The sequence below is a fragment of the Hippocampus guttulatus genome, chromosome 2, assembly GCF_054856545.1.
Source record: "Hippocampus guttulatus isolate MCC_2025c chromosome 2, RoL_Hgut_1.0, whole genome shotgun sequence".
NCBI lineage: Eukaryota > Metazoa > Chordata > Actinopteri > Syngnathiformes > Syngnathidae > Hippocampus > Hippocampus guttulatus.
In genome coordinates this window covers 21,887,547-21,904,928 of record NC_141262.1, presented here as the reverse complement: position 1 = coordinate 21,904,928, position 17,382 = coordinate 21,887,547, and the positions used below count along the sequence as shown (strand labels likewise).

Below are 17,382 nucleotides of genomic sequence, written 5' to 3'. Positions count from 1 at the left end.
AACGCCTTACTTATCCACGCGGTTGTTTTTTCGGCTAAAAACACCTTATTCTACATGATCGTTTTTTTTTCTAAAAACGGATTACTAGACATGGTCGGGGTTTTTTCGGCGAAAACGCCTTACTAGATACATGGTCGTTTTTTCGGCTAAAACGCCTTACGATACATGGTCATTTTTTCTGGGCTAAAAACGCCTTTCATTACGTGGTCGTTTTTTTCGGCTAAAAACACCTTTACTCTTCATGGTCGTTTTTTTAGGCTAAAAACACCTTATTTCGGCTAAAAACACCTTCCTATACATGGTCGTTTTTTTTTTTAGTTAAAACGGACCATTAAAATGATACCATACTTTGCTATAAACAACCAAAACAATATGTCTTTCCTTTGTTTTGGTATAAAGAAGCACAAGAACATTTGGAAAATGTTGAAATTTAATGAATGTATCTTTTACAAAACATTTCATGAAGCACCTTACATTTCTTTCAACAAATGTGCAATTTACTCTTGAGAGTGTTTCTAAAAGTCCAGTCCATGAGTTTGTTTTTGATCTTGCTACGGGCATCCTTCACTTTATGGTGAAAGTCCTTGTGTCCTTATCAAATCCGTTCCACTTGATTTAATAGAGAACGTCCTTATTACTGGTCCATTATTATTACCAGTCCATTATTTCTCAGCGACCTTGCTTGCACTGGTCCCTTCCACGATTGCTTGCGTGAGAAGACGGGAAATTCAAAGCATTCAAGAGATGAAAAAAAAAACAGGTGTATGGACAAAAGGCTTTTCAACCAAGTCTTCATCAATGCTGGTACGAGCATTTAGTTAGCCCCTGCCTAACAGCAGAACGTCCTGCGCTACCAACTAGCTTGTGAATTAGTCTGAAACGATTTAGGATCTTCTGGCTGTTTCCATGGAGAGAGCTGTAGAGTGACGTTTATGCAAGATTGACATGCGGGCAACTGGCACAAGGGTTCCTCAACACACTCCCCCAAAAAATTAGGCACTTGGATTTCGTAAAAACAACAACAAAAACTATCAACGAAAACGCTTGCTGGCATATTATGCTAATCAAAAAACGGCAGGTTCCTTGTGCATTCAAAAACCAATAAGATCCTTAAAAATTCATCAGACAAAAAAGACCAGACAAATGTATTTTCTCTCCCTTCATCTTTATTAGCACATTTGGTATTGGAGTAATCCAAAAGTAATTACAAGTTAGATTGCTTTGATATTTTGTTACTAACATTATGTGACCAACTAATTTTTTTTAAACAGGTGTTAAACCAGTAACTATTGGAATACATTTTGAAAGTAATCCTCCCAACCCTGATGGTGGAGGACTTAATTTTGGTTTGGGGCTGCTTTGCTTTCCCTGGGCCTGGACACATTGGAAAAAGGAAAAGTTTGAGATTTGAGAGCATCCATTTGCCAAATGAAGCTGGACAGAAGACAGCCGAAGCAAAGGGGGAACCATGGATGAACATGTCAACGGTTGTGACTTGGAGGAACATCCCAACATGTTTGAGGAGCACTTTATGCAAAAATTTAAGCAATTACAAATGCATTTTTTTCTCTTTTTTTTTGCAAGTGTTTCCGTGGTCGAGTATTTGAGAGCTTCAGTTCCTGAGCGGGTGACGGACAAAAGATTTACATTTGAAGGAGTGTCTGCCAAGTGGCTTCCTGTTCAGGCGTACGGGAGAAAGGAGTGTGCACGCATCCTCACTAAGCACGAGTATGAATGTCGACACACGTGTGCGCGGCCATCCACTCCAAACTGGTCCACAAGTTGGAACAAGTTGAATGCTTCCAAAGTGGTTTCTGCGATGACGTGAGTTTACCTATGTGTGTGCGCATACATGTAAGTGCGTTCGTGTACACTGTCTTTTTAAGCAACGATTGTATTTCAAGTCGTACTTCCTGCCCCCAAATTGGTCTTTGCAGTTGGGAAGATGGGAGCAGGGGGGGTGTCTATGAGCATCTGCCAGTCTTCCGGCAACCAACCAGACACTCACGCCATGGAAAGCTCCACCCCACTGTCGCACACACCACTGTCCAAACGCCCGACGTCCACCTTGAGGTCCTCCAGCTGAGCGCACACCACCCCGTCACAGTCGCTGCCATCGCCGCCTGCAGGTGGTGGCAGGAAGTGTCATTTCATGGTTGCAAAGAGCCGGAAAATCGGATGAGGGCGGTGTCATGGAAATGCGAAAGGTTGAGCCACAAAGGCTTTCGCTCACCCGTCTTCTGGTCACACAACGCCTCCTCCAGGACGCTCAGCGCTCTGCAACAGCCAACTGATTTGAGAGCAGCTCCAAGGTCTCGCACCGTACCGCCAGACACCTGAAACGCATGCGTGCGCCTTCATACTCCATAATCATGATGTGTACTTAACATGTATTAAAATATATAGACAGGAACCGGGCCAAACCATGAATATCGAAAGTTCAGTTCTTGCTTGAATCATTCAAGTCATCTTTTGTTTGCAAATGTTCTTTGCGCCGCCACAGTTACCTCATAGGAGTCGATGAGCGTCTTGGCGGGGTCCGAGCTGAATCTAAACGCGGTCTTGAGGATTCCCAGACCGAGAGCATCAGCCAAGTTTTCCCAGCACGCGTCGTTCGCCACGGCGCCGCAGAGCGTCGTCTTCACCGAGGTTCCCAGGCTCTGAAGGTCGCCTGGGTCACAATAACGTGTCTTGAGCCTTCATCTTTGTGTTTTTTAAACAATTGCACCTAATTGCAGCCAATTATGTAACAACCAGACTTTGACAGATTAATTGTACAAAGAAGTCTTTTGACAGTACTGGACGCTCTTTTCTGTCAGTTGGTTCCAGGTCCATTAAATCGAAGTCCTGCTGTATTTGTGTGCGCGTGTGTGTGTGTGTGTTCGGAGTGACTGATTAGGGATGGGTACCTTTCATTCTGTATTTCGGTTCAAATTTTCAATACTGGTACACAACGGTAGCAATTTAACTGATTTACAGTGTAATATACACTTATGTTTACGCCACACCTGTGTGACAGACGTATGTTGTCATGGTGATCGCTTACAAGACAGCAAGTCAAAGTATTGAGTATGTAATAATTGTCGTAGATCAACAGTTTTCCATATGAATAAAGGCTTCATTTGCCTTCACCGTAGCATCCTATGATGCATAATAAAGCGGATGTCGTTGGTTGTCCGAAAGATTGCATGTTTGTTGCAAAAGCACCTGAAAAAGAATAATCACAATCACAATTTTGACGAAAAATAAATTAATAAAATAAATTTGCAATGAGATTATTTTCCAAAATCGTTCAGCCCTAATTTGTGAGTGCGTTGGTGTACACGAGCATGCATGTGCAACATCGCTCCACAAACTCACCCTGAGGTGGGAGAGCCACACTGGGACATTTGGGATGGTACTCATGACCGCTGAGAAGCTCCAACACCTGACAACACACAAAAGCGTGATCGTCTTGCCTCTTCCCTCTCAAGACATCATTTTACTTCTCCGGTATTCATTGCTTGTGTTTCAGCTGAAATCTAGGATAGATGGATCCACTGGAATCTGCTAGTTGTAAACCTTTCATTCCTGACATTGCTGACATTGCACTTGTTCGGGAAATTTCTGATGAAAGTGAATATTTTCCAAATGGGTGTGACCTGCTCAGAGGCGGCCATGTTGATGGGGCTGGTCCCCGGAACGCAGCCCTCATCATCATCTTCGTCATCGTCACCATCGTCTTCATCCTTGTAGAAGAGCGGCTCGAGGTTCTCCTTGTGAGGGTCTGCGCCTGAACACGCACGCAAAAGTGTGACGCTGAGCCGGATCATCAGTATGCTTGACTGTGTGCGTGCGTGCACATAGGCGTACCCGCTGCCATGAGTAGCGCCGTTAGCTTGACGGAGCCCCGCCCAGCGGCAACGTGCAGGGGTGTGGTGCCGTCGTAGGTGCAGCAGTCCACCTTTGCATTGCCCTGTTGACCACAAAGGTGCGGGGTGATGACATTGTCACCAAGCGTGGGTTATGACATCATCAGAGGGCATGCGTTGCGACGACGAGATGAGCGCGCCGTCACCTCGAGCAGCAGGCAGCCGGCGAGCGATACGTTGTCGGCCTCGGTGGCGAAGTGCAGGGCGGTCTTTCCGCTGCCCCGCTCCTGAGCCTCCACGTCGGCCCCGCCCTCCAGGAGCTCCCGCAGCGACCGCAGCTGATTGGACGCCACGGCCAAGTGGATGGCGCACAAACCTGCTGACGACAACCAAAACACTCAACCAACAGCGTGTGTATGTGTGCAGTCAGTGCTTGTGTGTGCACGGGTGCGTACCGGCAGTGTTGCAGTCGTCGACGCTTCGTCTGACGGCGTGCTGACGCAACAGCAAGCGCAGTATGGAACCCCCCTGTCGCGCGGCCAAGTGCAGTGGCGCGTCGCCGTGGCGGTCACTCAGCGTGGGGTCGGCCCCGGCCGCCAGCAGCGCCTGCGCCGCCGCCGGCTGCTGCGTCGTCACCGCCAGGTGGAGAGGGCTCTGATCAAAGTGAGATGGGGCGGAGCCCACGCGCACACATGATGATCTTGTATGCGATGGATCTTAGCATGGCATGTTTCACCCGACACTGGCAACCAGTCCGTTGTTTGCCTACATGTGCCCTGACACTGGTGGGTGGCAATGGTTATTAAACATTTTCATTCATTAAAAAAAAAAAAAAAGACGTTGAAAAAAAATGAAATTACATTTTACATTTCATCAAACTAACAAAATAAAAACAAATCCTTTTAAAAATGGAAACTGAAAGTGCATCTTACATTTTTTATTTTAAAAAAAAACTATAATTCCAGCCAGAATGAACTTTGCTTCGTCTTTGTCAATTAATTTCAGAAATGACAAGGCACAAAAGAACTTTCATTCTTTGAGCAATTTTACTTGATTACACAATACATAGTGGCCTCCCCCCCCCCTTTCACTCAACAAATGCTTCATATATTGAGAAAGAAAAAGCCTAAAACTAATACTAAAACAAAGCATTTTCAAAAAATATAACTTAATACAAACTCATATGCGGGTTACAAAAAAACAAACCTGAACCTGAAAAAAACTACACTGTCCATCATCCATTTGTTCCTATTATGGAAGCCCAGACTTGCCTTTTCCCAGTCTATGCTGTGTCTACATGTGACCCGACTGTCACTGTCCAATGTTACAATAACTGCCGACCACTGTTTTCTATGGTTTGTATGTGCAGTGACATTGAATGATGCGGTCTGACCTGGTAGAGATGGTTCCTCATGTCGAGAAGTCGGTCTCCCGGCGGCAGCGCTGCGAGCACCCGGGTGAGACTGTCCAGTGCCCCCTGCTGGCCATGCAGGACTGCCAGGTGGAGTCCCCTAACACACACAACACGCAGCGGCCACGTTCAACGTTCCGACAAACACCTGAGCGGAGAGGACATCAAGGCGCACTCACGTGTCTCCGTTGTCGTCCTGTGCCGCCATCAGGGGATGCTGTGAGGCCAGCAGGTACGCCGCGTCGCCAGTGGCGGCGTACAGGAAGACGGCCGATGCGTGCTCGCTGGTCGCCTCGTCGTCGTCGACATCTTGCTGCAGTTGCAGTTGCTGTTGCTGCGGTGGGCGCGTCACAGCGCGGGTTCCTGACCCGTCATCGGGATCTTTGTCTGTGTCATTGTCATGTGCCATGTTGCCAGGAGAATTCTCTAAAAGAAAAAAAAATGTCCACAATTGTCTTCTAAATCTGTCTTCCTCAGACTTCAAGAAAAAAACCTGTTGAGATCTGACTGCATCTATGAGGCAGCATTTCATCACCATAGGATCCTTCAACTATCCCAACTCCAGACTGTTCAACTGATACTTTACCAAAATTCATTGATTTTCAAAATAAAAGCCTTAAAAAGAAAAACAGTTCGTTTACTTGTTCCCCAGTCCAACTTGAAATTCAATTGTTGTTCCATGTCTTTTCGCGATTAATTCCTTCAGTGAGGGCGGGATTACATAAACCATCCCAAATGTGATGTCACAATGAGGCACGACGAGACCACGAAAGGCCGCCGTTTAATTTCCCAGTGGGCAGGCGGGCAATTAGCAGCCGAGCACGTTTCTCACCATTTTTGACTCCACCTCCTTCAAGACTTGTCGCATAGCCGGTGGGACAAGCTCCGCCTCCAGCTCCTCTCCCGTGACTGAACACGGACAAACCTTGGAAGTAACCTGCTGGAACAAAAGCCTTGATCAACACTGATGATGTCACGGCAAAGCCCTCGTTTTCCGCACCTGGCAGTGACACATGCGAGAGGGGCTCAAGACGGGCGTGGTATGTTTTACCGCCTCCGGCGGAGCCTGGCCCTCCTCCTGGTCCCGGGCCTCCTCGATACAGACTGCCGCCGCCGAGGCCGCTGAAGTCCTGGAAGTTGGGTAACGTCTTCTGACGCTTCCTCTGCACCTCCTCTTTGTCTACACACGGACAAGACAAAACTGCTCTCAACATTTGTGTGCTGTATGATGGTTTCGTGGCACCGCTGACATTTTATGGCATTTTTGTTTGCCGGTGTCACGGCGACGTATAGGACGTACCGATGATCTGCGGGTGGTACGTGAAGGGCTTGGGCTCGCTGGTCTCGCTATCCGACTTTCTCTTGAGCTGCACCATAACCGGCGTGGGCTTCTGCAGGTTCTGGTCACGATACTTGGGCGTCTTGAACACGATGGCAAACTGAGGAGGTGAAGTATGTCGCCGCGGTTACCGGGATTATAATGGTTTGGGATTTTTCATTACAGGTATGTATTTATTTATTTATTTATTCATTTTTGTGAGCAAGTTTGTTATTTTAAATGTGTTTTTATTTTTTCAAAAATATTTGGTGCATTGTTGAGCACAAGATAAAAATAAAATAAAAATTCATGAAGTATTGTGTAACTACAATACTTCAACAAAATGTCTTCGTTGAAATGGAAAAACATTTTTGGTTTATTTTATTTTGTTCATGAAATGCTTTTTCAACCATTTTGCTAGTTTTTGTTAACTATAATAACCTTTGGTGGTTACAACGGGTTGCGTGTGAAGGCGCTTACCTGTCTGTGCACATCCGTGGGAGAGAAATCTCCAAGAGCTTCCCAGGTGAGACCTGAGTCGTCTTCCTCGAAAAAGCGCACCAGGATGTCGTCTGCGGCACGCACACACGCACACGTTCGTCACGTGACACTCGGGGAAAGCTCAACGTGCACTTTTTGTGCGTGCGCAACCTTTCTGGACTTTGTCACACAGAAGGTAGACCTCCTCTCCACCGCTCACGCAACCTGCCGTACGGTCCATGCGAACTATCTTCAAGTTTGATGCGTTGGGAGCCTCTGAGGACAAAAATAAACAAAAGAAAACAAGTCAGGTCTGATTATCATCTACCAGGAAATTATTTTTTTCCTTGTAAAATCACTCGTTACTCTTAATACAGCTTTCTTCTTGAAAAAATACTTTAGTCTCATATATCTATGTTTTTTTTTCCGGGGAGGGGAGGTGGGGGGGGGGGGGGAATACATAATTGTTGGAAAACAAGGACTTTTTTTTTTAAACAATTTAAAACAAATTACTTTTCATCTTGAGAAATGATGACTTTACTCTTAGTCATAACTTTCTTGAAAAAGAAAAAAAATCAAGTCCACTTGTTTTTTTTTCTCGACAAAACGTTCTCACAATGACTTGAAATAGGGACAAACTTGATTTTTAACTCTTTTAAAACTATTTCGAGTCACGAGTAACAAAGACTTTTTTATTGGAAAATAAACATCTATTTTTGTTTACTTCTTTTATGGATACTTTTCTATTTTACTATTCACATTACAGATTTTTTTTAATTGGAAAAAAATCATGTAAACCTACTACCAAAAAAACAATTCACATTTTTTTAAATAAATCTGTGATATTAGTTTTCTAGAAAAAACATTGCTTGTGAATTGTTTTTTCAGCAACTCAAAAAGTACTACTTTCCTAATATGATTATTTTTCTTGAAAAAAGGTACTATTGCAAAATTAGGACTTTTTTATGTAAACTTTCTTGAAACTGGCTTTTTTTTCTTTCCTTGGTCAATGTGTGTATGTGGCTTTGTGTGTCAATGTATGTCTGTGTGTGCATGTTTGTGTGTGGTGGAAGCACGGTTCGTTGAGCCCATGTGCGCATGGTGAGGTTATTGGTGGGTGTGTGTACTGACTGCTGTCGTAGATGGGGTGCGAGAGGACGGGGTGCAGCGGCCGGGTGAAGGCGCCGTCGCTGTCGGGGAGGAAGGCGCTGAACATGAGGCGCACCACGCTCAAGTCCATCTCTTTGGCCTGCACACATGCTGCGCCGGAGATTGCGCCACGCTGCTGCTCTGCAAACGCCACAACACAAGATTACGCTCGTTTGCGCCGCCTGCGAGAGGCGGTGGTGCTCTGCGGGAAAAGCGCTGACACTTGAGAGGCAGCAGAAGTCAAATGTGTGGAACGGGGAACGCGGAAAAGCGGGACCGGCTTGTCCAGTCCAAACATAAAACAGTGAGAATTACACATTTAAAACAAGGAAATTCCTTCAGAACAGCCTGCTAGTTTACTGCTAACATCAATATAAAATGCCATTGAGATGCTAACAGCGACCGGATATTGGAACATATATGGTGAAATGACGCCTGTTGACAGATAATGGAACATTACTCACAGACGTATATTCTTTATCCTCCGTAAAAAGCAAGTATTAATACAGCATTTTCGTGAGGGGTAGCAGAAGTAGACCTCCCACCTATGTTCGCTTCGGGAAGGCGTCAAATTACAACCAATTTTGCCTTTCATGCAGAGCACTACCAACATTGCAGCAACTGTGTGCACATTCACACACGTCAGTAAAGTGACGATCAAGAGATGATGTTGGCAATTGAGACTTTCCGCTAACCCCTTTCATATGGCTAGTTTTACAAACTGGAAATTTGTGGGCTGAATTTTCCCCATGTGCTGTGTCAGCAGCTTTCACACAGCGACACGGGAAAGAAGAGACGCACACGCGGACGGATGGACGGACCGGAGAGCTGTCGGGGCACGCGGGCTTCGGCGCGTGGGGTGTCGACATCTGGGTGGATGGAAACCCCGAAGTTGTAGCCCATGCGGACCGCCTCGCACATGCGCTCCTCCAACGTCTTGGCCACATTTTTCTTTGTCACGTGCTGGATACCCAAGTTGGGGAATCTGAACACACACAACAAACGCATATGTACCACTGTGTGTGTGTGTGTGTGTGTGTGTGTGTGTGTGTGTGCATGTGTGTGTGTGTGTGTGTGTGTGTGTAATGGCCATCCCTACGTGATGCTGTCGTCTTTGGGGGCCACGTCGAGGATGCAAATGCCCTTGTCGCACTGCTTGCCCACCAGACTGTGCGCATGCAGTCGGGGGAGAGGCGTCAGCGCCGTCACCAGCTGGACCACCACGCGGGCCGGACCCTGGTAGTGACAAATCTACGCAAAGCACACCCACCAAAACTGTCACTCGCTCATCCGATGTAATGCCACGACAACCAGGAGAAAGCACGTTGTTAAAAAAAAAATTAGGTTGCGTTGCATAGAACTGGGATTCAGATTAACCCCTCAGCTCAACGGTGCGGCACAAATATTACTCATTCCACGCAGAGGATAAAGAATACATATCTGGGAGCATTGTTATATTGTTCACGTAGTTGCTGCACTTTTGTTTCCAATCTGTTGCTTAAATGATTGAAGCAATGAAAAATAGATTTTATCTTTGCATTAAGATAGCAGACTGAAAAGCTTAGCTAAAAGATTGTTTGAAATATACAAGATGCAATTGTCTTTGTTTTGGAAGTTACTTTGACGGCGGGATACGTTTTCTTGTTCTTCTCGCTGGTGGCTCCAGGCAGGCCGCCGTGAGACGGACCCTCGCAGCCATAACGGAAGCGGAAGCCTCGCTGACAAAACGCAAACACACAACGTTGGCGGTCCGTCACGTGACAACATCATGCTCACGAATGAGCGCGCTCATTCATTCATCCTTTCTCATCTTCCAACATTTACACATCATACATACAAAATGCAACAGGTGTCATATACATCTTATGTATGTTATAAGGAATACATGTTTTGTATCCAGTGGAAACTGAAAATGTGAAACATCTGGAAAAAGGAGTCGCACATCTGAGTGTGTAACATGCGTGACGTCTGCATGTTGCCAATATTACAGAGCCGCTAACCCTTGTGGCAATCTCGGCAAACCGCAAACACAGGGAAAATTCACCTTCAATATAGATTGAATCCATTCTCAGAAGTGACACCTGAGGGTAATTATAGTCACAAACATTTTATAACAGCAAAAATATCTGGTTAACACTTAAATGGAAAAACTGCCAGGGATTGAAATGTAAAGCAATGTCCAATTAAAATGAACACAAATTATGCTTCTTAAAAAAGTTTTTTATACTTACATCAAGCTAGCTAGCGAGCATTTTCCTGCGTCAATCAAACCACGGCGGCATTCCCTTTTTATCCTTTGACAGTATACAATAACATTTTTAGTCGTGTGTTAACCTTTAAATTGTCAAAAGTAGGGGTGTCAAACTCATTTTTGTCGCGGGCCACTGTGGAATTACGTCTTCCCTCGGAGGGCCGTTACGACAGTGAAACCGAATAAATGTTTAATCATCACATCATATTATGACTTGTACACAAAAAACAAAAAAAACGATGGCTCACTAGTTTTGAAATCAGTCAAGTATTTGTTCAATTATTATCCAAGTGAGTGTAAACCGGGTCACAAAGTTATTGCGAAATGTCACAGTTATTTATTACATATGACAATTCGAGATTTCGGTACAGATTTAAGCAAGGGTCATTCATGGAAGTTGACACATATGATTTGCTTTCGCGGGCCACATAAAATGAGGTGGCGGGCCGGATCTGGCCCCTGGGCCTTGTCTTTGACACCTGTGGTCTAAAGCACATTTAACATGATCAATTTCACCTCATGCGATTGGCTGGCAACTGATTCAGGGTGTCCCCCGCCTACTGCCCGGAGACGGCTGGGATAGGCTCCAGCACCCCCCGCGACCCTAGTGAGGATCAAGCGGTTCGGAAAATGGATGGATGGAATTTCACCTCAGTGTTTCAATAAATAAACTGTATATTGCATCATACAAGTCATGGGTTTGATTCTGGCCTTCCTGTGTAGAGTTTGTTTGTTGTCCCTGTGCCTGCGTTTTCTCTGAGTTCGCCAGTTTTGTCCCACATTCCAAAAATAATGCTGGGTAGGTTAATGGGACACTCTAAATTGTCCCTAGGTGTGATTGTGAGCGGTTGTTCGTCTTATGTCTGCCCTGCGATTAGCAATGATGTTTAAAACAAAAAAATCACTCGGATTTGTGCTACAAGCGTATGCGAACGGCCCACAGATGGTACGCCACATCGAATGTCAAATCGGGAGCGCCAGCTTTGTTGTAAAATATAGATTTGTTTGAAAAGGCACTTTGAGATCGAGACTCATCTGCAATTACAACTCAAAAGGCCTTCGGACCAATATGACGGGAGACGGGTGTTGTGCAGTTGACGTATGCCGGGCGCGTACCTGCTTTGGCTGCTCCAGGATGTGGAGGAAGGGGCCGTCCCCTGAAAAGAAAAACACAACTTCTTCAAAACGATGAAGTCAATTTCCCCATCATGGTGCAATAGCGTAATGGAGACTTGGATTGTTTGTTATAGCGCTCGGGTCTTTTAATTTTTTTTTTTTGTATTTACTGATATCTTGAAGGCTGGCCTATGTTTGGAAAAAAAAAAAAGTTGGTGACGATCCTTGGCATCGAATGAGTGGATAGCAACCCAATGTGGACAAAAATAGCCGCAAATCGGATGCTTATTTTTGATTGTTGTTGCAAGCATGAAGATTTAAAATATATATTTGGATCCTCACTTGATCACTGTGAGACATTTTTTAATCGGATTAATTGCGAAAAAAAAAATCAACAGTTTCAATCACTCTCTTCAAATAATTGTTATTTGAAACGATCATGACACAATGCATAATTGGTGGCTACTTGTCAAATTTCATCTGTTGCAAATTTGCTGGACCAGGACGCAACCCTGTGATCAAGCAGGCGTCGCTGTACTGAATGTTTCTGGGGAACAGGAAATGGTGGTCTCCATGGAAACAGTCAACTTGAGTGAAGGTGACTGTCGTCGTTCCTGCGTGGGCTCCAGTGATGACTTTCCATGTGCAACTTTTTTTTTTCAATATAAAAAAGTCGCACTGTGCCGTCAACATCCAGCGTGCATCACGTCAACGCCACAGTGTGAAGGCGGCCTGGCGTCAAGAGTGACAAACAGGAAGTGAAAGCGTAGGGACGCCGCCCGCTGTTGTCACGCCACGAAACTTCTTTCACCTTCCCACCACCACAAAGTATCGCTTGAGACTCAAATTTTCATTTTGTTTTCTTTTTTAACTAACTTCCTCTCTTTCAAGTGAGTACGAGACATGAACAGGATTTCATGTTCAGGTTGAGGGTTTCCGCACTTCATATATGATGAACTAAGAACGAGTGGAAATGTCTTTCAAGCTTGTGGGAGTGCTAAAACTATGAAAGAAAACATTTTATTTATATTTTAAAAAACAGTTGGGCGATTGTATCGTCTGGTATTGGACCTTTCCAGAATAATCCTATCTGCCCGATAGGATATTCGTACTTTCTCATGAAGCGGTAAATGCTGTTTAGTGCGGGAGTCACTCCAAATTATGTCCTTGTTTGTCCACTAGATGGAGCTCCAAACCCATTGCGCATTCCAATACACGTCTAAGGGAGCCAAAGACTCAGTTCTAAAAATCCTCATGGGAGTCGTGCGCAGGAACATTGACACCAACAATGTGGAAGTTAATGTGTTCCGTTGGTGCCGAAGAAGCTCTTGAGCACGACTTTGCTTTGACAGCAAAATCTTTCACTTGTTACCGTCAACAACAAGTGGAACAATATGGAGCTGGTCTTCTAAAAACTACCACATATATTAGGAAAACGTGTTGTTTCCGTGTTTGTGTAACTGTGGATGCACATTTCTTGATGGGAAACTTAAAAAAAGGAAGAAGAAAAAGATCAGGCTGCCTTCTCTTGACCACAACAACCTCAACCTACTCTCTCACTTGAAACGCGTTTCTCACTCACTCCGTGAACAGCGACAGAATTTCAAACGCAACTGTGTCAAAGATGACGTGTTTTGACATATGACAAAGTCATCATGCTTTCGTGTCAAAGAAAAGAAATGTGATTTCAGGTTAAAAGGGCATCGTGCAAAAATCATCTTTTGCCACGAATTTGACTCGTGATGTTGCTTGTACACACGAAATTTAAAAGATTCAAAGATTAACTCATGGGTTCATGCTTATTTTGTTTTGTGTTTGCATTTTTTTTTGCACTTGAAAATTCCTCTCTGTTGTTTAGTTCAACAAATAACAAAGTACAATTATTTAGGAAAACCGTCCAATGTTTTGCCTGCATGCATAACTGTCGTTGAAAGCATCCGGGAACCAAAAAAAGAAATGATTCATTTTTAAATTCAACTAATTAAGTTGATTTTTTTTCCCCTCAGGCAAATATCAGACTCGGCCTCTCAAAACTCCAGACAGGTTGGCCACCAGTCTCCGTGCGAGTGGGGATCACGTCAAATGTTTGAGCGAGGACAACAACTTCTTGTGCGGAAGGAAGTGATGCGCTTACCCATCCTGGTGGACGCCGGGTGCGACTGCAGCACAGGGAATTGTGGAATGTCCCACGAGGGATCCATCATCAGCGTGTCCAGGATCTGACGCCGCAAACAAATACAAACATTTGAAATGAAAAATTCAAGACATTGTTTACTTTGATGTAACACGCATGCACACCTGACTGCCAACAGGAAGGAAGTGCTCGTCTCCCGCCATGCTGCCTGAAAAGAAAGAATAAAGCGATTGTTTATTCTTGGTTGATTCTGTCTTACTATGTTGATGACTAAGAAAATGACACGCAATCATTTCCAAAAGATGTTCAACCGATATTGAATTGAACATACTACAAATACAAGATATTTAACATTCAAAAGGATAAACTTTGTCTTTTGCAAATAATCATTATATGGTTGTTCTGGTTGGCCCACAATTTAATGGGAGCAGCCCATCAGTCCATTTACAATATGGACAGCACACTGAACTAATCAACATCAGTGGCAAAGGTATGTGGTAGCAAGGTGTGGTCAAGAACAATGTCCATATATACATTTTCAGAAGAATTTGTCTTCAAAAAGAATACATCTGATTCTTACAGTCAACTATATCCAACATTTTCACAACAAAGCAAGCAAATGTGACTGAGAAGTGATTGTTTATCATACCATCCACAGTCATGATTTCATGAAATAAAAAGCACACAATTCCACAACTTTGCTGAACACATTCATAATATAAGCAGGAAACTCAAGTAAAAGTAAAGATAATTGTGAAGAATGAAGATATTGTTCTTTTTAGATATGATTTCAATGAAAGGGCCATTAAACACAAGATGCAAAATACATGTTTCCTTTCAGAGGAGGGGAAACATGTAAAACATGCAAGACACTGGCCTTGGAGAACTGAGGTTTGACACCCAAGCAAAGCAACGGCAAAGAAATTTTGTCAATTAAGATCAGCAAAATATTGTTACTTAGACTTGATCATCCTTGGATTATGTATGTGTCTTGAGCAAAGGTTCCGGATGTGTGTGCATTTTATTTCATTAAACACTGACTGTGGATGGTATGACAAACAATGATTTCTCCGTTAGATACAAGGTCGCAAGAATGTGCAGGTGTCCGTGAGGGCTGGTCAAAGCCAAAATACCAGGGTCGATTTTTTTGTGCTAGTCCAGTTCTGGCTGTAGGTGCTCTCCCCACCCGCGTGGACACCTGCCCCCCTCCCCTGCCCCGTTGGCCCCGCCCTCTGCACGCCCCTGAATACAATCCATGTCAAATCCGAGTTCAATTCAGTAATAATACCTTGAAAGATTTTAAAGTACCTCTTGACTATGTCGATATTTGTAAGCCAACTACATGCCAAGTACGAGTGAATTCAAGTATTACTGACTTGACGTTGAAGTGAAATGGAATAATAACAAATTGGCACTTGCGGGTTGACGAGCCCAGCAATTTGCTTGCCATACATTTTCATTTTGTACAAGTGGGTCTCATTCAACCTTTAAATCCGAGCAAAACGACGATGACGAAGTGAACCGACTTGAGTGGGGATCGTCGCTGCCTTCCCCGAACCCTTTCAAACTTCTTGCCCGTGGGAGCGAGGGAGCTAAATACGTACAATGTCGTCCCTTCCAGTCTTCCCGGGGACCCTTTTCAAACCCGCGCCCTATCCTTTTGCGATTGACCAACTTTCCCGAGTGGTCCGCCTCCAGGCGTGAAAACGTTTCGTGGTTTTTGGACGAGTTGGAGCGCAGCAATCGACTTTCAAAGCGACTTGAATGAGGAAGTGAGCGCGCGACAAAAGGACGCTTGTTTAGCGAGGCGACTTTGGCCAACGTTCGTCAACATTCGCCGGTGAAAGTCGCAGTTGAAAGCGTGTGTCGTTACCTTGTAGGTGGACCGGATTCGCCTCACTCGCTTCTTCGCATTTGTGTCAAATTGACGACTTGATTGACACGCGCAGCGCCGCCATTGCAGTCACAAGCCGCCGTGACGTCATTTCGCACAACAGCACGGAAACCAGGAGAAAGAGAGAGACAGAAAAGGATTTGGGCAAATGTCAACCAGAACACTTGCTTTACTTGTTCTTCATTGAAAAAACAAAAACGAAACAAAACATGCGAATCCCCGGCATTAAAGCTCAACTTGCTTCCCGTCGGGAAATTCCCCGTGCCTTGACGCACTGCAGAGATTCGCACCAACGTAGACGTATCACTCTGTTTGGCCACAACAAACGTCTCGACTTGATCTCATCATTTGGGGTGTTTCTTCAGCAAAGTAATTTTATGTCCATTATCAAGCCGTCTGTCGATTATCGTTTTCAATTAATCAGATTTATAAAAATAACTTTTTACAATGATTTTTGTAAAAAAAAAAAAAAAAAAAAATCAAATGGATATCACTGTCATGAAAACAGGACAGGGCGGCCCGGTAGTCCAGTGGTTAGCACGTCGGCTTCACAGTGCAGAGGTACCGGGTTCGATTCCAGCTCCGGCCTCCCTGTGTGGAGTTTGCATGTTCTCCCCGGGCCTGCGTGGGTTTTCTCCGGGTGCTCCGGTTTCCTCCCACATTCCAAAAACATGCATGTCAGGCTGATTGGACGCTCTAAATTGTCCCTAGGTGTGAGTGTGGGCGTGGATGGTTGTTCGTCTCTGTGTGCCCTGCGATTGGCTGGCAACTGATTCAGGGTGTCCCCCGCCTACTGCCCGGAGATGGCTGGGATAGGCTCCAGCACCCCCCGCGACCCTAGTGAGGATCAAGCGGTTCGGAAAATGGATGGATGGAAAACAGGACATGAATTTTACCCGATTGCTAATTTTGAAAATGCACGAAGAGAAATTATTGTCTTCCAGGTTTGGTGTGCAAAATCTGTCTGAAAATCAGACGAAGCACTTTTCATTTTGTGGAATCAAAGCAGATGTTTGCACGTCTCAAGATAACCATGACTCCAGAAATCGGAGCTTCCCCATTAAGAGGCTGAACTCCTAAATATTCCAGTTACAACATCACGAAAAGAAAAATCAACTAAGTAGGTGTCTATTCATTAATTAGTTTTCAATTCATTCACGAATTGTTGCACTTCTAACAACAGTCCCATTTACATTTATAAAAGAAACAAGTACGGGGTGGGAGGAAATCCAATCTCGAAGGACGACCAAAGAGGTCAAAGTGGACCAAGCGCACATGACATGAAATAATGTCGCAAAAAAAAATGACAAATGTTGATTTTTTTGCCCTGCTTTGCACTTTGTCAAAAGTCCTTCACTTCACACTGGTTTGCATTTTGCCATACAGAGTGAGCTCTCTACGTACGTTTTGAAGATCTTCACTGGGGGAACCTCCTGCACCCTGCTGGTCAACTATGGCAGCACCACAACTTCCACTTTTTTTTTTTTTAATTAAACAAACTCACGATCAGTTTTCAAGCAAGGTTAAGCTTTAAAATTCAGGTTTCACGCCTGGAATAACAAAATTCAAGTCAGGGGTAGGGTTTCAAAGTGGAGTCTTAAGAGTTCTGCTTTCAAACAAGGGAGCAAGCAAGTTATGGTTTTCAGAGTTGACGTTTCAAATTTCTAATTCATGTCTCGGTTTTGATGAGGAAAAAGTGTTCGGGATTCAAGTCAAGGTTAGGGTTTGAAAGTAGGCTTTTAGGTTGTGGTTTTAAACAAGTGTTAGGGTTACACGTC

The 17,382-nt window shown here is 44.4% G+C and overlaps 1 protein-coding gene across 2 annotated transcripts; it reads right to left on the bottom strand.

Annotated features, from left to right (window-relative positions):
* Positions 1–1,148: 1,148 nt before the first annotated feature.
* nfkb1 (nuclear factor of kappa light polypeptide gene enhancer in B-cells 1) lies at positions 1,149–15,867 on the bottom strand. Of its 2 annotated transcripts, none has more exons than XM_086101837.1 (23): positions 15,584–15,867; positions 13,875–13,918; positions 13,711–13,795; positions 11,577–11,617; positions 9,829–9,927; positions 9,309–9,460; positions 9,031–9,194; positions 8,192–8,350; positions 7,232–7,336; positions 7,061–7,152; positions 6,563–6,701; positions 6,263–6,442; positions 6,095–6,199; positions 5,442–5,688; positions 5,245–5,362; positions 4,307–4,505; positions 4,058–4,227; positions 3,853–3,955; positions 3,642–3,772; positions 3,361–3,427; positions 2,508–2,671; positions 2,234–2,336; positions 1,149–2,123 (listed from the first exon to the last, which is right to left on the bottom strand). In XM_086101837.1, exons 2-23 carry the CDS (start codon positions 13,911–13,913, stop codon positions 2,005–2,007), a joined length of 2,781 nt encoding a protein of 926 aa, XP_085957963.1. In that variant the 5' UTR covers positions 13,914–13,918; positions 15,584–15,867; the 3' UTR covers positions 1,149–2,004. The 2 variants fall into 2 exon arrangements, with proteins under 2 accessions (XP_085957963.1, XP_085957972.1); XM_086101846.1 differs by having other exon boundaries at positions 6,314–6,442.
* Positions 15,868–17,382: the final 1,515 nt, after the last annotated feature.

What these genes read in the sequence shown, in the direction of transcription:
- nfkb1 (XM_086101837.1), bottom strand. Translation starts at nt 13,913, where the DNA reads ATGGCGGGAGACGAGCACTTCCTTCCTGTTGGCAGTCAG. An exon ending in CGTGCCCCGACAGCTCTCCG is followed by an intron (nt 8,351 to 9,030) that starts GTCCGTCCATCC and finishes TGGCGTTTGCAG; the next exon opens with AGCAGCAGCGTGGCGCAATC. An exon ending in GTACCACCCGCAGATCATCG is followed by an intron (nt 6,443 to 6,562) that starts GTACGTCCTATA and finishes GTCCGTGTGTAG; the next exon opens with ACAAAGAGGAGGTGCAGAGG.